Here is a 20,520-nt window from a genome sequence, read left to right on the forward strand (position 1 = left end):
GATTCAATACTTCCAGTAAACAAACACCATTCGCTCTGGTTTCAATCGATTCAACACTTAGATTTATTGAGGTTCAGTAAATTGATACGTTAGTTCTCCTCCCATTCCATACCTTCTAGGAAGGTTCCGGTACAAAAATGGAGTGGGAGGGCTGGACCTAGCTCATTCAGCCAATAGAATGAAAGATATGAGGCTCAAACTAGTAAGGGAAAGGGAAGGTAGGGTGCCTGGCCGAAAAGCTCCAGGCGAGGGAAGGGACCAGCTCCTCTGTTAGGTAGTCTCAGTCTAAAGCGGTCCCTCGTTCTTGGTTCTGGGCTCACCTCTCCTAGTTCCAAAGTCCCGAGCGATCCGCACACTCGGAGCTGTCAACCAGTAGCTGCACCAGAGACATCAGCTGACCTATGGACCTCTTTTCACAGCCAGCAGATTCGCCACAAGAGATTCGCCCACAACTTTTCCTCTTTCCTGGGACCTTGTGGAAAACCCGTTGGTCTAAGCTCTCCTTGTATCTTAATGGATCAAGTGAATCGTATAAATATATAGAAAGATGTTTTTATAAATTTTTTTAGTTTTCCAAAGACGGCACAAAAACCATTGTTGTGACGAAAGTGCAGAGGAAAAGCATAATTTCCGCTCTGTTTGCCCGACTGCGGAAGAGCAATCGCCTTGGGCAGGGCGTCCGCAGAACGCATGCGCTCCCACAAGGATGGCTGGGAGTGATTGGAGGACGGCGGCCGGTGGGCGTAGAGCTGGACGTTTGGTTTTGGGCGGGAATTGAAACTGCTGTTGCTGCCTGGGACACATTGAAAGTTGCAAATTTTCAGCCTTTAAGAGGACTAAGATGCGGCCTGTGCGGTGAGTAGTTAATGACATGCTGCGGGGTTTGGGAAAAAGGAAAAGAAGACACTGTAGGCACTTTAAGGAGCTCTGGCAACTCACTGGCTATAGCATTCAGTTGCTAACCAAAAGGTCGGGGGCTGGAACCCAACAGCCACTTCTAGGGAGAAAGATGTGGCAATCTGCTTCCGTAAAAATGTGTTGTTGTTAGGTGCCGTGGAGTCGTCTCCGACTCATAGCGACCTTATGTACAACAAAACGACACACTGCCGGTCCTGTGCCAGCCTCATGATCCCATTGTTGCAGCCACTGTGTCAATCCATCTTGTTGATGGCCTTCCCCCTCTCCTTGACCCTTCACTTTACCAATCATGATATCCTTCTCTAGAGAATGATGACTTTGACAACATGACCAAATTAGGTGAAGCCTGGCTATTCTTGCTTGCAAGAAGCATTATGGCTACACTTCTTCCAGGACAAATTTGTTAGTTCTTTTAGCAGCCCATGGTACTTTTGGCATTCTTCCCCAACACCACAACTCAAAAGCATCAACTCTTCTTCAGTCTTCCTTATTCGTTGTCCAGCTCTCACATGCATATGAGACAATTGAAAATACCACGGCTTGGGCTAGGTGCACCTTAGTCTTCAAGGAGATGTCGTTGCTCTTCAGCACTTGAAAGAGGTCTTTTGCAGCAGATTTGCCGCAAAGATTTACAGCCTTGGAAACTCTATGGGGCAATTCTGCTCTGTCCTGAAGAGTCATCATGAGTTGGAATCGACTCCATGGTAGTAGGTGGGTAGGCAACTTTACCTACACAGGATTGAGGGGAAAGGGCCGAGTAGGACGGAGGGTGCGGATGGTGGGAATGGGATGGATGGTTAGAGGTCAGGCCCTGTTGTGAAGAAATTCTCCAGTCTCTACTCATTCCTCAGAAATATACTAGTATAACATCCTTTTCCCTCTTTTCACAGGTATTGCCATTTCTTTTACCCAGCACATTCAAACAAGACCTTGTTAACGTTTGAACAGTGCTTTACCTTTCACTGAGCGCCTGCTACTTCTGTGTTATTCCATTTGTTCATCATCACTATAGTTCTTTAATATAGAAATGTTGTTGTTGTTGTCGTTGTTGTTATGTGTGACTCATAGCAACCCCTCCTTGGGTTTCCGAGGCAGTAGCACTATGGAAGTAGATTGCCTCATCTTCCTTCCGAGGCGTGGCTGGTGGGTTTGAACCGCCAGCCTTCTGATTAGCAGTCAAATGCCTTAGGCACTACGCTACCAGAGCTCCTATAGAAATGTTAGATATCCCTATTTTACTGATTAAAATCTCCTAGGCATTAATGGCAATTTATCGAGTTCACCTAGGAAGGACAATACTCAAACCTAACTCATATGACCTCAGCTTCTTTATGGTTTCCCTTGTACTATTTGAAGCTATTCCTCCACTTAATCATAGTTGAATGCAATGGAAGCTTAGGGTGGGCCATTCATTTAGTAAAGTTGTTGAATGTACCAAAAACTCTCACTGCCATCGAGTCGTTTCTGACTCATAGCGGCCCCTCCTTGGGTTTCTGAGATTGTATCTCTATAGAAGTAGATCACCCAGTCTTCCTTCTGAGGAGTGCTGGTGGGTTTGAACCGCCAGCCTTCTGGTTAGCAGTCAAATGCCTTAGGCACTATGCCACCACAGTCCCTGTTGGGTGTACAGGCAGTCCCAACTTAGGATAGGGTTTCATTCCATCAGCTCTGTTGTTAGGTTGGTCCTGACTCAAGTCAAATACCTCGTTTTTTTTTTTTTTAAGTTTTCATTATTATTGCTTTTTGTTATCAATATCTTTATAAATCTCATCTTTATTTGTCTTTGGAATTGGAAACATTACATAAACTTACTGATATATTTTTATACCTGTTGGGTACTCTTGAGTCATTTCCTATACATGGCAATCCTGTGTAAAACAGAACGCAACACTGTCTGGTCCTGCACCATCTACATGATCCTTGCTATGTTTGAGTGCATCATTGCAGCCACTGTGTCATTCTATCTTGTTGAGAGTTTTCCCTTTTTTGGTGATCCACTACTTTTTCATATATGATGTCCTTCACAAGGGACTGGCCCCTCCTAATAAAATGTCCAAAGTACATGAGACAAAGTCTCACCATCCATGTTTCTAAGGAACATTCTGGCTGTGCCTCCTCCAAGACAGATACTTTGTTCTTCTGGCAAAAACCGAAACCAAACTCATTGCCATCAAATTGGATCCCACTCATAGCGAACCCTCCTTGGGTTTCCAAAGTGGTATCACTATGGAAGTAGATCACCCAATCTTCTTTCCGAAGAGTGGCTAGTGGATGAACTGCCAACCTTCTGGTTAGCAGTCAAATGCTGTAGGCACTATGCCACCAGAGCTCCTGTTCTTCTGGTAGTCCATGGTATATTCAGTATTCTTTGCTAACACCGTAATTCAAATTAATCAATTCTTTGGTCTTCCTTACTTATTGTCTGACTTTCACATGTGCATGAGGTGACTGGAAATATTATGGCTTGGGTCAGGCACACCTTAGTCCTCAAGGTAACATCTTTGCTTTTTAATATTTTAAAGAGGTCTTTTGCCACAGATTTGTCAATGCAATATGTTGTGTGATTTCTTGACTGCTGCTTCCATAGGCATAGATTGTGGATCCCAGTAAAATGAAATCCTTGACGACTTCAGTCTTTTCTCCTTTTGTCATGATGTTGCTTGTTGATCCATTTGTGTAGATTTTTGTTTTCTTTCTGTTGAAGTGGAATCCATACTGAAGGCTGTAGTCTTTGGTCTTCATCAGTAATTGCTGCAAGTCTTCATTTTCAGCAAGCAAGGTTGTATCATCTGCATATTGGTAATGAGTCTTCTTCCAGTCCTGATGCCACGCTCTTCATATAGTCCAGCTTCTCTGATTATTTACTCTGCATACAAATTGAATAAATATGGTAAAAGAATTCACACCTTTCCTGATTTTAAACCATGCAGTATCCTCTTGCTCTGTTTGAGTGACTGCCTCTTAGTCTATGTTTAGGTATCTTTTGGCATAATTAAGTGTTCTGGAATTCCCATTCCGCGTAATGTTATCCATAATATGTTGTAATCCACAAAGTCAAATGCCTTTGCATAGTTGAAAAAATATGGTATACATCTTTCTAGTATTCTCTGCTTTGCTAAGATCCATCTGATATCAGTAATGCTATTACTTGTTCTTCAGCATGTTTCTGGCTGTTCCCTATTGATGTACTACTTTAAATGTTTTTGAATTATCTTTAGAAAATTTTGCTTGCATATGATATTAATGATATTGTTTGATTATTTCCACATTCTGTTGGATCACGTTTCTTTGCAATGTGCACAGATATGGATCCCTTTCAGTCAGTTGGCCAGGTAGCTGTGTTCCAGACTTCTTAGCATAGATGAGTGAGTGCTTCCAGCTTTGCATCCATTTGTTGAAACGTCTAAATTGATATTCTGTCAATTCCTGGAGCTTTATTTTTCATCAGCGCCTTCAGTACAACTTGGACTTCTTCCTTCAATACTGTCGGTTCTTGATCATATGTTACCTCCTGAGATGGTTAAATACCAATCAATTCTTTTTGGTTATAGTGACTCTATATATTTCTTCCATCTTCTTTTGATGCTTCCTGCATCGTTCAATTTTTCACCCACAGAATCCTTTATTACTGCAACTTGAGGCTTGAATTTTTTATTCAGTTCTCGCAGCTTAAGAAATGGTGAACATATTCTTCCCTTTTGGTTTTCTTAACTCCAGGTATTTGCACATTTCATTATAGTAGTTTACTTTGTCTTCTTGAGCCACCCTTTGAAATCTGTTCAGCTCTCTTACTTCATCGTTTCTTCCATTTGCTTTAGCTAGTCTGTATTTGACAGCAAGTTTCATAGTCTCTTTGAGATCCATTTTGGTCTTTTCTTTCTTTCTTGGCTTTTTAATGACCTTTTGCTTTCTTCAAGTATGATGTCCTTGATGTCATTCCATAACCCAGTTGGTCTTTAGTTATTAGTGGTCAGTGCATCAAATCTATTGAGATGTTTTCTAAACTCAGATGTGTTTTATTCAGCGTTGTCCTTTAACTCCTTATTGTTGTTGTTATGTGCCGTTGAGTTGGACCCGACTCATGGCGACCCCTCCTTGGGTTGCCAAGGCAGTATCACTATGGAAGTAAATTGCCTAACCTTCCTTCCGAGGAGTGGCTGGTGGGTTTGAACCGCCAGCCTTCTGGTTAGCAGTCAAATGCCTTAGGCACTGTGTTACCAGAGCTCAGAGCTCAACTGCAGAGTTGCTAAAAATCTTCAATTTCTTCATCTTTGGCATTAGTGGTTGTTATGTAAATTTGAATAATAGTTATATTAACTGACCTTACTTATAGACATATGGGTATTATCCTATCACTGATAGCATTGTGTTTCATAATAGACCTTATTTTTGGACAATGAATGTGATGCTATTCCTCTTCAATTTGTTATTCCCAGCATAGTAGACCATATGATTGTTAAAATGGCCAATACCAATCCATTTCAGCTCACAAATGCCTAGAACATCAATCCTTATGTGTTTCGTTTCACTTTTGACAACTTCCAGTTTTCCTAGGTTCATGCTTTGTGCATCACATGGTCTGATTATTAATGGATGTTTGCAGTTCTTTCTTCTCATTTTGAGTCATGCTACACCAGCAAATAAAGGTTCAGAAAGCTTTACTCCATCTATGTCATTAAAGTCGACTTGACTGTGAGGAGACAGCTCTTCCATAGTTGTATTTTGAGTGCCTTCTGACCTGAGAGGCTCATCTTCTAGCACTGTATAAGACAGTGTTCTGCTACCATTCATAAGATTTTCACTGGCCAATTTTTTAAAAAAGAAGATCACCAGGTTCTTCTCCCTAGCGGATCAGTCTGGAAGCTCTGCTGAAACCTGTCCACCATGGGTGACCCTGCTGGTATTTGAAATACTGACAGCATAGTTTGCACATCACAGCAATGTGCAAGACACTACAGTTGAACAAAATGACAGATGAATGGTGGAATCTGGTTAGAGGGAACAGTAAAAGCCAAGGCCCTGAGCTTGAGTATATTTGAGGGACAGGACAAAGGCCACTAAAGTTATAGTATAGTGAGTGATAGAGATAAGTGTAGGGGAGGTCAGAAAAATAAGAGGGACCAGGTCAGGTAGGGCATTCTGTACTTTAGAAAGGAGTTAGGATTTTATTCTTCATACAGTGGGAAGCCAGCAGAGGGTTTTAAGTAGAGGAGAGAAATCTGATTTGGGCTTTATGAAGGTAAGTTATTGCTGATGGAGAATGCAAGAGGGAATGCAGTGACCAAAATGGGAACAGGGAGACTAGAAGACTTTATATCAAAGGATCTGGTTTGGAATGGGATTTACCAGTGAACATGGAATAAAATAGATGTATTTGGTATATATGTTGAGGCACTGCGCACAACACTTTGTGAAGTAGATGTAGAAAAAAAAGAGTCAAGGCTGGTGCCACAAGATATTTGGCCTGAGCTACTGAGTGGATGATCTTTTTAAATGTCCAAGTAGAGAAGACATCATTCCTTTGCTTGAAATAGCTATTCTCAAAGAGACCCCCTAGGGGTCACTGAGGACCTTTCAGGAAGTGCATGAGGTCAAAACTATTGTCATAATAATACTAAGATAGGAGCCACTGTGTCTCAGTGGTTAAAGATGGTATTTGCTTTTTTCACTGTTTTGTCATTTGCCCTGTATTGGTGAATAAAACCACTGGCATCTTAGCAGATCAATGGATCAAGGCAGTGGCACCAAACTATACTAGTAGTTACTGTATTTTTTTTACTGCCACATACTCAGTTAAAAAATAGAAAGAAAAAAGCCAGTTTCAGTTAAATCACTCAGCCCCTAAGGATACTTTTGTTAATAAAGACTTTGGATTTTATTTTACTATTGTTCAATCTCAGAATTTTAAAGGGGTTTCCATATTTTATTCAACTCACAAGTCCTTTAATTTCAAAGAACAGGAGAATAACAACAAGAATAGACTTTTTTAATATACTGTGTGAAGAAATGGGAAGTATGCATAAAGCACTTCCATATATTGATAGTCTCAAGGAAAAGCACTCGTGTCATTCGAGTCACAAACTGAAATAGCTTCTTTTTCATGGGTTGCCATTTTTACTTGAATAAACAACAGACTAACCAACAAACTGGTTTAGTCACACTTGGGTGTTTGGCAGTCATTTTCTGGAAAATGAATTGTGTGAACCTGCCATTCCTAAGAAAACAACTGACAATATTTGTTGCTAGTGATAAAATTTGAGATGTCAAGCAAAAATGTCTATCACTATGAGCTAGGCAGTACCTCAATACTCAAAGATGTTTCTGATGAGTTTGATGGTGATACTGACAAATGTGATTTTTTGATATGTAATGAAATGTATGATTATTTAGAAGATCTACATAAGTAGGTGAACCAATATCTTCTAAGTAACCAACAAATCATTTGTCAGAGTGCACATATAAAACAACACATACAAAGAAACTTAAAAATATCTAATAACAATTAAACCGTACATAAATTGTGCTAATCATATGAATTATTCTTACATTGTGGGTTATCTGAATTAATTTTCTTTTCCATTTCAGTTTTGGTATATTTGCTGCACTCCTTCTAGCCAACATTTTCCCAGCAATTTACAACATTCATTTTGTACAGATCCCATCTAAGGTTATGGGGAGAAGATAGTTTTAAAATCCATTAATTAGGATTCTGTTTGTTTGTTCATCAGGAAGTATAGTCATAATTATTTCAGCTAATGTTATTCCTTGCCATAAGATGCATATCATGTTTTAAATTTAAATATACCTTAAGGAAATTCAAACACATTGTCATTTACTCAAGATTATTAATGGCTTTAAGGAAGGGAGATGAAAAGTTGACATTTGTGTAAATGAAAATTTTCTGTCTCGGTCATAGGTATAAGAAACCAGTCGATTATTCACAGTTTGAAGACTCTGACAGTGATGGTAAGTGGAGCCATCTTGCTTTAAAGATTTGGAAATTTGTTTCCTCAGAATTTATATGGTGGTGGTGATGGTGGTTGCTGTTTGAGTCCATTCTGATGACTCATGGTGACCCCATCTGGGCAGAGTAGAACTGTTCTATAAGGTTTTCAAGGTTCTGACCTTTAAGAATCAGATCACAAGGCCTGTCACTGAAGTGCCTCTGGGTGGATTCAAACCACTGAGCTTTTGTTTAACGATCAAGTACTTAACCATTTGTGCCACCTAAGGACTCCTTGCATTTAGCATAGGTCTGGAAAAATAATTTTTTATGAACTTGTCATAATTATGCTGATAATATACTGATAAAGAACTATGTAGGTAAGTGATAAATGAACAGTGCCCGGTGAAAGTGCCTCTTTAGATCTAAACTATTCTAGATCCATGTTTCTCAAAGTTGTCTCCTTCTACCTCAAGGACATCATACATAAAGAAGGCAAAACTAAAAACAAAACCACTCCTATAGAGTCAATTCCAATTCATAATGACCCTATAGGACAGAGTAGAACTGCCACATAAGGTTTCTAAGGCTGTAAGTCTTTATGGAAGCAGACTGCCTCATCTCTCTCCAGTGGAGCAACTGGTGATATCCAACCATGACCTTTCAGTTGGCAGCCCAGTGCTTTAACCACAGTACCACCAGAGCTCCAGAAGAAAGCAAAAGGTCATTAAAAAGATAGGAAAGAAAGAAAAGACCAAAATGGGTATCAGAAGAGACTCTGAAACTTGCTCCTGAATGGAGAGTAGCTAAAACAAATGGAAGAAATGATAATATAAAAGAGCTGAACAAAAGATTTCAAACAAAGTATTATATGAAATGTACAAAGAAATGGAGTTAGAAAATCAAAAGGGAAGAATGTGATTGGTGTTTCTTAAGCTAAAAGAACTGAGGAAAAAATTCAAACCTTGAGTTGCAGTATTGAATGATTCTATGGTCAAAATATTGAAGGATGCAGGAAACACCAGAAGAAGATGAAAGGAATATACAGAGTCACTATACCAAATAGAATTGGTTGACATTCAACCATTCTAGGAGGTAGCATGTGACCAAGAACCAAGGTATTGAAGGAAGAAGTCCAAAGTACACGGAAGGAATTGGCATAAAACAAGACTCTTAAGAATTCACAGAATACCAAGAGAGATATTTCAACAAATGGATGCAACACTGGAAGCGTTCACTTACCTACACTAAGAAATTTAGAAGACAGCTTCTTGCCTGACCAACTGGAAGAAACCATATTTGTGCCTATTCCAAAGAAAGGTCATCTAATAGAATGCGAAAATTATCAAATAATTTCATTAATGTCACACACAAGTGAAACTTTGCTGAAAATAATTCAAAAATAGGGCTGCTATGAATTGGAGCTGACTTGAAGGCACCTAAAAACAACCCCTATCTCTTCACACAAGAAGGTAAATACTGTCTTTGAAACACAAATGTGTTACAGAATATAATGTAAAATTCCCATTAATTATAAAATAAAACAAGACTTTGAAGAAAGATTAGACTTAAGTTATACCATATTGGGTTATATGTTTACTTGTCTCTGCTATTAAGGCAAATAAATTTAATCAAAATATTTGAGAAACTTTATGTGAAATTATGTTATACCTCAAAGTAGGTTGTTTTGTTGTTGTTGTTTTGTTTTTCTTTCTCAGACCATCAGAGCTTTGTAGAAATTAAATATTTATTAATTGGTAGATTCGAAGAAACCTGTTTTTTGTCTTGGTCCCAACCTTAAATGTGTCAAAAACTTGGGAGAAAATATTATAGAATATAACTTACATCTTTTTGTGACTGTCACCAAATATTTATAAATTGTCAGTTATATTCTGGACACTGTGGGAGGAGAAAGGGAATATAAAAGTTACTGAATTCCCACATGGAGAGCATAAGAGAAACAACATATGTGGTAGAATTCTTGCCTTCCAATCAGGAGACCAGGTTTTTTTTTGTGTGTGTGATTTGGGTGAAAATTTACAGAGCAAATTCACGTTCCATACAGCAGTTCACATACACTTTGTCTCATGACATTGACTACAATTTACCACAATGCAACAGCTCCCTTCCCACTTCCTCCTGATAGTTACTTCTTCCCTGTGTCCATTCCTCCATGCACTCCTGCCCCCTGAGCTGTCTCCCTGTGTATAAACAGCCCTTCTTTCTCCCATGATTGTTCTCTCCAAAGAGTGTATCTACCTCAGGTAAATGTTCAACTCATATGCCTGTCTTTTGTTTGGCTGGAAGCCACAGGTGTGGGTTCAATTCCAGACCTGAAGGGCAGGTAGGGGCCATAGTCTCAGTGGTTCTACCAGGCTCTATTGGACCAGCAAAGCTGGTCACCCCTTTTTCTTTTTTCCAAATGATTATGTGTTTTGTTCCACATTGTTTTCCCTCTCTATCCAGGATCTCCTACACAGATCCCCCTCTGAATGGTTGACAGTGGTAGCTGGGCACCATCTAGTTCTTCTGGTCTCATAGCATGTAACCTGCAGATTGCATGGTGTACCAGTCACTAGGACTAATTGTTTCCATGAATCTTTGGTTTTCTTCATTCTTCTTTGCTTTGGACAAGGAGAGACCCATCATTGCATCTAGATGGCTGCTTGCAAGCTTTTAAGATCGCAGTCGCTACTCACCAAAGTAGGAGGTGGAACAATGTTTTGTGTAGTATGTTATGCAAATTGATCTTGATGTCCACTGTGACTATGGTCCTGAGCCCACATGTTCACCTACTTGGTCCCTCTGGGTAGCAGGCTGTGACCAAGAAGTAACTACAACCTTGTCCCTTGTCAGCTCTACTGTACACCTGGGAATTCAGATCATACAAATAAACTTATAGGTCCACTGTCTGCCAACCCTATACATGGTCTTGGGTATACTCCCCGCTTCATAGATATACCTACTAGTTCAGCTTGTCCACCCACCTATCCACCTGTATACTCATGTTTGCCTTCACTGACAACGTAGTGCTATATGTGCAAAAGGGTTCATCTTTGTTGTCTGTACCTCCCATGTACCTCTCTATGTCATTCTCTTCCTCAGTGCCACCGTGTTGATCACTCACATTTGGTACATTGCCCTTAGGAGACCAAGTTTGATTTCTACCTGATGTACCTTGTGTGCAGCCCCACTCATCAGTGGAAGCTTATGTGTTGTTCTGATGCTGAATAAGTATCAGCAGAGCTTCCAAGCTAAGATGGACTAGGCAAAAAGGCCTGGTGATCTTTCAGAAATCAGCCAATGAAAATTCTTTTATCACAACTATCCTATCTGCAGCTGATCATGGAAATGGCCCAGGGCCAGCCAACATTTTATTTTTTTGTGCATGGAAGCACTATGAATTGAGACTGACTCAACAGCAGCTTACAACAGCAACAACAAATTAATGTGATTAACACTACATATATCATGAAAGTATACATACATGTATCATACATGTATTTAGAAGGCACAGCAGCAGTTTTAATGTTGTGAAGGTGACCAGGAAAATGACATCATTTCTGAGAACTGGTAGGATAGAAAATCCTGTGAAAAGCAGTAATGGACTGCAGAAGAACATCCCTTTGTCAAAAATTAAAAAGTTACATTGATAGGATCATAGGAAGGCAATGTGATAATAGATAGAGAATATACTACCGATGTAAAAATCCTCCAATAGGAGCTTTTTTCTCTCCTCTGTATTCTGATGCTTCTTACTTTCTTTATCTTGATTAATGTATCAGGAACAGGTAGCATAGTGCCTAAGGCACTTGACTGCTAACCAGAAGGCTGGCGGTTCAAACCCACCAGCCACTCCTCGGAAGGAAGGTTGGGCAATCTTACTTCCGTAGTGATACCGCCTCGGAAACCCAAGGAGGGGTCGCTAAGAGTCGGGGCTTACTCGACAGCACATAACAACAACAATGGGCCCATGAAAGAAGACAGGATGTGAGGTTTTATAAAAATAATTTCCTACCAATTTGCAACATGATAAAATTCTCAAGGGAGTTTTTAACCATCTTTCTAGTGGTATTACAGATTTTTGCCCCTTTTTTCCTTAACACTTATATACTAGCTTAATTGCTTTTGTAGTTTTTAGTGAGTTAGTGATGGATTTATTGATAGTTCAAAAAATAAAGACCACTTAACAAAAAGAGAAATTGAAAAATCATGAGTGAAAATAGAGAAAAACAAAATACTAACAAAAATTTTTTAATTGTGGAAATTAAAAAAATTTTCTTAATGTTAAAACTTCAGAAATATACAATGTAATGAATATCAACTGCTAAGAAAATAATTTTCTTTTTTTATTCAGGAAAAGCAATTTCATGTGTTCTTTCATTTTAATTCATATGTAAATAGGTGACTTTGTTTCAACTGCACCTTTGAACAAGAAATCTAGAACAGACCCAAAGGAGTTAAAACAAAAAAACCCAGAACCTAAATTGAAGAATCTCCAAAAAGAAGACATTCCTCTGGAAGAGAAAACCCCTAAAAAAAGGTAAGAGATAAGAGATACATGAAATATACAACATTAGATATATTCATTTAGAACAGATACTGATACTTTATTAAATTGTAGTAGACTCTTTGAGGGCATCTTTAGTGTCCCAACTAGTATAGTGCCTTTACACAGTAAGTACTTAGGTTGGGAGAACACACACGCGTGTGTGTGTATGCACACACTTCAATTTAATATGGTCCCTGGGTGGAGTTCTGGTGGTACAGTGCCTAAGACATTTGATTGCTAACCAGAAAGTTGGTGGTTCAAACCCACCACCTGTTTGGTGGAAGAAAGATGGAACAATCTACTTCCATAAAGATTTACCACCTCAAAAACCCAATGGGGATCACTATGAGTCAGACTTAACTCGATGGCAGTGAGTTTTCTTAGGTGCTCTGGGTGGCTCAAATGGTTTGCACTCAACTGCTAACCTGAGGTAGGTGGTTCAAACCCACCCAGTAGTGCCTCAGAAGAAAAGCTTGGCAATATGCTTTCATAATGGTTACAGCCAGGAAAATCCTTTAGAGCAGTTCTAACTCTGGAACATGCGGGGTTACCATGAGTTGGAATCAACTTGACAGCAATGGAGTTTGGATTTGGTTATAATAGCTGTTTAAAGGGAGTAGGACAGAGAAGAAAGTGGTGGAAGTGGAAGTGATGTTTGAACCAAGTTTTTTATTTTGTTTTATTTTTTTTTGTGTGAGCTCATAGAGATCTCTTGTATAGAACATAATCATAGTAGTTTCAAATGCAGTATTGCTTCAGATCTGAGACTTCAATTGCCTATAGTCCAAGCTTTGTGGTAAGTCAGCAGTGGAAAAACTCACGATATCCAGATAATTGAACCAATCTGAAACCAATCTAAAAAATTATAGTCATTGGGTTGAAAGGGATTTTAGAAGTTCATCTGGTCTTTCCTTTTCTCTAACTGGTATCTGTAACCCTTACTTATAAACTCAGTTGTTTTTGGCCTGTTGTTGAACTCTGTTCAGAGTAAATTTTTTTTTTTTTAACCTTTCCCTTCACCTAAGTTAATATGTGTCTACTCTCTAGTTAGTGGTTTACCCACCATTCCCCACCCACCCCTGGTAATCGTCAAAGAATATATCTTTCTTTTTTTTTTTCTGTGAAACCTTTTTCTTGACGTTTTACAATAGTGCTCTCATAATATTTGTCCTTTTGTGATTGACTAATTTCACTCCCCATTTACATTTACCATTTACAACAAGTTCACCCATGTTATGAGATGTTTTGCAGATTCCTCATTGTTACTTAACGTTGTGTAATATTCTATTGTGCATATGTATCATAGTTTATTGATGCATTCCTCAGTTGATGGGCATTTAGGTTGTTTCCATCTTTTTGCTATTGTGAATCGTGCTATGATGAACATGAATGTGCATATATCTGTATGTGTCACGGTTCTTATTTCTGTAGGATATGCACCTAGTAATGGGATTGCTGGATCATGTGGTATTTCTATTTCCAACTTTTTAAGGAAGTGCCATAATTGTTTTCCACAGTGGTTGAAGCATTTTACAGTCCGTCCCCCATCATCCGTCCCCCACCCCCCCGCCGTGTATGAGGGTTCTACTCTCTTCACACCCTCACCATCATTTGTTGTTTTCTGTATTTTGCTTTAAGTGCTGGGGTGAGATGATATTTCATTGTTTTGATTTGCATCTAATGGTTAGTGATCTCAAGCATTTCTTCATGTCTTTATTAGCTGTCTTCTTTGGTGAAGTGTTTTTTTCATGTCGTCTGCCTATTTTATTAATTTATCTTTTTATTGCTAAGTTGTTGAAGTTTTCTATAAATTTTAGAGATTAGCCCCTTGTCCAATATGTCATTGCCAAAAATTTTTCTCCAGTCTGTGGGTTTTCTGTTTACTCTTTGGTGAAATCTTTTGACATGCGTAAGTGTCTAGTTCTTGGGAGGCCCCACCATCTATTTTTGATGTCGGTGCATTTTTAGTTATATTCGATAGTATATTTATGCCCTGACTTAGGGGCTCTAAGTTTGACCCTGTGTTTCTTTGATGGTATTTATGGTTTAGGTTTTATGTTCAAATCTTTGATCCAACTTAAGTTTGTTTTTGTGTATGGTGTGAGAAATGGGTCCTGTTTCATTTTCTTGCAAATAGATACCCAGTTTTGCGAGCAAAACTTTTAAATTAAAGAGACTATCTCTTCCCCTTTTAATGAGTTTGGCCCTTTGTCAAAGGTCAGCTGTCTATTGGTGGGTGGATTTACCTCTGGGTTCTCAATTCTATTCCATTGGTCTATGTGTCTGTCATTGTTCCAGTACCAGACTGCTTTAACTACCATGGCTGTATAGTTGGTTTTGAGTTTGGGAAATATGAGACCTCCTACTTTGTTATTCTTCTTTAGTAGTTCTTTACTTATCTGGGGGTCTCTTTACTTACATAAATGTAGTGGTTAGGTTTTTCCATCTCTTTAAAGAAAGGTGATGGAATCTGTATCGGGATTGATGGCATTTTATCTGTAGATCACTCTGGGTAGTATTGACATTTTCACAATGTTAAGTCTTCCCATCCATGAGCATGGTATAGTCTTTCATATATGTAAGTCTCGTTTGGTTTCTTTTAATAATGTTGTGTAGTTTTCCTTGTGTAGGTTTTGTGTCTTTGGTTAGATTTATCCTAAGGACTTCATCTTTTGGTGGTTATTGTAAATGGTATTGCTTTCCTGAGTGTAATGGAATCAAACTAATTTTTGTATTGATCTTGTACCCTGCCACTTTGCTGAAACTGTCAATTCTAATAATTTTCTTACTGAGTCTATAGAGTTTTTCTATGTGTAAAATGATATCATCTGCAAATAGAGATAGTTTTACTTCTTCAGCAAGTACAAAGGTACTTTCTTGATCTGCTGTTTCAGATCTGTTATGCTGGATGTACACTTTAGGAGTCTTACTATCCAAAGTCAATCAATGGTGATGATTATAATTTAAAACCATTTTTGTGAAGTTAGAGCAACTTTTAAATAGTAATTCATGAAAATCCCAAACTTTCCTCTTCAGTTGAAATGGATATATTAAAAATATTATTTATGTGTCTATTTTAGGATGGCGTTAGATGACAAGCTCTACCAAAGAGACTTAGAAGTTGCACTAGCTTTATCAGTGAAAGAAACTCCAACAGTCACCATTGCTGTGCCCGAGTCAGAGTCGCAAGATAAAAGTAACTTTATTTTCTCTATTTTTATCTTTAACACCTACTTAATGATTTTGTAACCATTTCTGTCCATGAGTCTTCACAGAAGAAAGAAATTTGAATACTTTGGGCTATTAATAGAATAATTAGCAAAGGATACTATTGGATTAAAATGTTTATTCAGTTGCATAAATCACATACATACACATATATTATGTTTAACATCAAAAGTAAGCTAGAGGAGGTATACTATGAGCCTGGGTGTTCAAATTGTATTTTGGTACACTGAATATTTACTATCTGTATCACATGAATTGATCTGCATATCCTAACAATCCAAATCATTTCTCACCAAATAAGTTGTACATAATTTAATGATGGTAATTTTTATTTTTGAAAGTTAAAGGTATGAATTTGGTTAGCATTCTCAGTAGATATAAGAGATTTATGACTCTGGATGTCTCTGTGAGTTCTCCTTTGATTTTTCTGGTGACGGCGCAGCAGATGACAATATTGACTGTATGGAGAGACACAAATTATTCCTGGAAAAGACAAACTGCTAAAATGTTTTTTGGACTAAGTTGTTTTGAGTTAAATTCTTTTATGCTGGGGGATATTTTAGCTTACTGTGTTATTTAGGTATAGGTTTTTATTTTGTTTTCTTTTAATCAGTATTGCCTCTTAGTTGAAAATAAATGAGGCAGATCAGGGAGCCCTTTAGTAATCAGGAATCAGTTTACAAAGAGAATTGTGATGTATTCTATCTACTGTTGAAAAAATGAAATTCATCTCCATCACATAAGACATTATAGAATATATAGCAGAATTTTTTGGATGTATCACTTCTCATAGAATAATATATTTTATAACATTGGGATTTAATAATACCAATTATCCTGACTAGAGCACCTCTTGAAATACTTGAGATTGTTTTAAGAGTAATACAATGATTGGTGAGTGCTTATGTTAGCAAAAACATGGATTTGCCTGCACAGTAATAATAGCTGAAGTATTGACTGTGTGCCAGGCACTATAATAAGTAATTTCCGTGTATGAGCTTATTTTATTTCTCACAATAACCTTATCAGACAGTATTTTTATCTTTATATTTTAAATGAGGAAATGAAGTCTTTGAGAGGTTAAGCAACTTGCCAATGATCACATAGCCAGTGTAAGTGCATCTGAATTTAAAACTATGTCTGTTTGGTGAGTGGTGACTGGGATCTTAAAAGCTTGCAAGCAGCCATCTAGATGCAATGATGGGTCTCTCCTTGTCCAGAGCAAAGAAAAATGAAGAAAACCAAAGACACATGGAAACAATTAGTCCAAGCAACTGGTATACCACACAATTCTTGACCTATACAACTATGAGACCAGAAGAACTAGATGGTGCCCAGCTACCATTGTCAGCCACATGGAGAGGGATCTATGTAGGAGATCTGGATAGAGTGGGAGAACAATGTGGAACAAAACTCAAAATCATTAAAAAAAAAAAAAAAGAGAGAGAGACCAAGTTTGCTGGTCTAATAGAGCCTGATGGAACCACTGAGACTATGGCCTCTAGCGGCCCTTCAGGTCTGTAATTGAACCCACCCCCCTGGCTTCCAGCCAAACAAAAGACAGGCATATGAGATGAACATTTACATTAGGTAGATATGCTCCGTGGAAAGAATAATGATGGGAGAATAGAAGGGCTGTGTATGCACAGAGATACAGCTCGGGCAGGGGCACATGGAGGGAAGGGCAAAGGGAAGAGGTAAATATGGGGAGGAAGTAGGAGGGAAGCTGTTGTGTTGGGGTAAATTGTAGTCAGTGTCATGAGACAAAGTGTATGTGAGCTGCTCTATGGAAAGTGAATTTGTTCTGTAAACTTTCACCCAAATCACAATTTAGAAAAAAAAAATTAGTCTGTTTGATTTCAGAGCTCAACTGTATGCTAGCCTCTTCAGGTAAAATCACTGTGCAGCTTGAGTTTAGAGCATTGATCTGTATCTATATACTATTAGATTTTAGTGCTAATCTTTCCTGTTTTTAGACATGATTTGATTAAAGTGCTTCTAAATTTTCTTTCTTATTCCTCGCATTTAGGCATCAGAAAATATGACAATAGTGAAACAGAAGCAATGGCTAAGTCTCCTCACATCTCCAATTGTAGTGTTGCCAGTGATTATTTAGGTAAGTTTTTGATATTAATTATTTATTTTTTAAAAACTTTTCTTTTAATTCCTGAACTCTTGCGAGAACCAAGGTCTTTAAATATGTTAAGATTCTCTTTACCTCTTGACCTTTGTTTCCTTTTGTTTTAGCTTTTAGTTTATTCTCTTGCTGTAGACCCACTTCATTCCCTCCTTGTGACTACCCATGGCTTCTAGTGTACAACACTTGGTCACTGAAAAAAGGGACTGTTTCTTCCCAGCTCCAATTTGAAAATTCTTGGGAAAAGACTGTCTCAGTTTGGGTCTCAGACCTATCCTTAAACCAAACTTGTGGGGGGAGCAATGTTCTAATATTGACCCAGATTGAGTCATGAGGGTGGTAATTTAGACTTACTACCAGAAGCAGGGGAAGAATGGAGCTAGGCAGGTAAGTACAGTAGATGTAATATGCAATGCTATAAATATGACATGTCACAGGACACTTTTTCTTATTTTTATGCCTCTCCTGAAGATTTGGATAAGATTACTGAGGAGGATTTTCATGATGTTCAAGGGAAAAGAAAAGCAGCATCTAAAGCTGTAATACAACAAAGGAAGATTCTTTTGGAAGGCAGTGATGGTGATAGTGTCAATAACTCCGAATCAGACCTTGAAACTAGTAAGTTAGATTCTACTTCAAAATTAATTCTATGGTAATTCAGTAAAAGTTCTTTGTGGTCACTAATGTATGTAAAGCATTATGCTAAAAATGTAGGATATGCAAACTTGAAGAACACACAGAACAATAAAATTCAGACATGGCATTTAGGGAAAAAGCTTTGTCTAAGAGGTGATCTATAAGCCATGCTTTGAAAAAACTGAGTAGCATTTTGAAAAACTAAAGGGGTGAAATGGCATCCCTGGCTGGTGGAAAGCCATAGATGACGGAATAGGCAAGTGTACGTACAAACTTTCAGTGAAGCTTGCAGGGAAGAATGTTTTAGAAAGGGCTAAAGAGACAGGCTGGCACTGAGTCACGGAGGGTCTTAGACCTATTGTGGGAAGTGTAGACTTTTTTGATATAGATAGTAGGAATTCATGAAATATTTTTGAGGTAGAAGTAAGGTATACTCCTTAGAACAATCAACCAAGGGAGATTAGAAGGGCAGTGTTTGCACAGAGAGATAGTTCAGAGGGCAGGAATGCATCGGAAAGAAGGTCACAGGGAAAAGGTAGCCACAGGGAGGAGATGGGAAGAGACCTGTTACATTGTGGAGATTGTAGTCAATGTCATGAAACAAAATGTGTATGAACTATTGAATGGAAAATGAATTTACTCTGTAAAATTTCACCAAATCACAATTGGAAAAAAAAAACCACCCTATATTATTATTACAGGAGCTCTGGTGGCAGTGCCTAAGGCATTTGACTGCTAACCAGAAGCCTGGTGGGTCAAACCCATCGGCCACTCCTTGGAAGGAAGGTTGGGCAATCTACTTCTGTAGTGATGCTGCTTCCAAAACCCAAGGAGGGGTTGCTATGAGTTGGATCCGACTCAACGGCAGTGCGTTTTGCGTTATATTATTATTACAGTGATTGTCAGACTTATTCAGAAAACAGGCAACAGGAAATCATAGTGACCTTGACAAAGCATCAATATATATTATTAAAAATTAAACTTAATAAATGTATAAATTTATGCTAAATCAGATAATATATTTTGGTAGATGTTAGCATGTAATAGGCAAACAATAACAGATTCATTCATCAAAATTTTTATAACATATATTCCAGTGCCCGTTATGTGCATAAGGAGCCCTGGTGGTGCAGTGACTAAGCACTCAGCTGGTAACTGAAAGTTTGGTGTTTCTAACTCACCAGCTGCTCCAGGGAAGAAAGTTGGGGCAGTTGGCTTCTATAAAAATTGCAGCTTCGCAAACCCTATGAGGCAGTCCTACTCTGACCTATAGGGTCACTATGAGTTGGAATCAATTTGACAGCAATGAGTTTGGTTTTGGCTTATGTGCATTATATTTTAGACATACAACAGTGAACAGAACAAAACAAAAGCTTCTGCTTTTATGGAACTTAAGTTCTAGACAATAAACAAATACATAGTAAGTGTCAAGTGCTATGAAGAAGAGGAAAGCAGAATAGGGCATAAGAGAATGAGAAGTTGGTGTAGGTGTTGTTTTAGATAAGGTGATCAGGGAAGACTTCTCTGAGGCAACATTTGAGGATGGAATCCATGTGGAGATTTGGACAAAGGGTGTTCTATGAAGAGAGAACAGCAAATACAAGGTCCTAAGGCAGGAATAGGAGCTCTGGTGGTGTAGTGCCTAAGGCATCTGACTCCTAATCAGAAGGCTGACAGTTCAAACCCAACAGCTACTCCTTAGAAGGAAGGTTGGGCAATCTACTTCCGTAGTGATACCACCTTGGAAACCCAAGGAGGAGTTGCTATGAGTTGAATCCTACTCGACGGCAGCGAGTTTGGTTTTTTAGTTAAGGCACGAATGTGCTTTGTGTATTAAGGAATAGCAAAGCTGTTGTGCTTAGACCTGAAAGAGGATGAGGAAACTGATAGGAGATGAGATTTAGAGAAGAAGCCACATCAAGTAGGACCTAGTAAGCAACGGGAAGTATTTGGAGAGGACTATGATTTGAATTAAAAATTTAAAGGATTACTAAAACTACTAAGTTGAGAATAGACTATAAGGGGAGCAAGGGCAAAAGTATTAATACCAGTTAAGAGACCAGCTAGTGCTATAGATGAGAGGTGTCGATGGCTTAGAGCAGAGTT

General features: G+C 38.4%; 1 protein-coding gene across 1 annotated transcript in view; it reads left to right on the forward strand.

Moving 5' to 3' along the window:
* The first annotated feature begins 841 nt into the window (after nucleotides 1-841).
* The window catches only part of RAD51AP1 (RAD51 associated protein 1), a 33,383-nt gene continuing 13,704 nt past the window's right edge, over nucleotides 842-20,520 (forward strand). Inside the window, exons 1-7 of the mRNA XM_007937189.1 lie at nucleotides 842-855; nucleotides 7,835-7,884; nucleotides 12,266-12,404; nucleotides 12,489-12,542; nucleotides 15,494-15,609; nucleotides 17,671-17,757; nucleotides 18,250-18,396. Of these exons, the coding sequence (XP_007935380.1) occupies nucleotides 842-855; nucleotides 7,835-7,884; nucleotides 12,266-12,404; nucleotides 12,489-12,542; nucleotides 15,494-15,609; nucleotides 17,671-17,757; nucleotides 18,250-18,396 (607 nt within the window). The remainder of the gene's footprint in view (nucleotides 856-7,834; nucleotides 7,885-12,265; nucleotides 12,405-12,488; nucleotides 12,543-15,493; nucleotides 15,610-17,670; nucleotides 17,758-18,249; nucleotides 18,397-20,520) is intronic.

Source organism: Orycteropus afer, unplaced genomic scaffold (assembly GCF_000298275.1).
Source record: "Orycteropus afer afer isolate SDZICR_OR568_19922 unplaced genomic scaffold, OryAfe1.0 scaffold00040, whole genome shotgun sequence".
NCBI lineage: Eukaryota > Metazoa > Chordata > Mammalia > Tubulidentata > Orycteropodidae > Orycteropus > Orycteropus afer.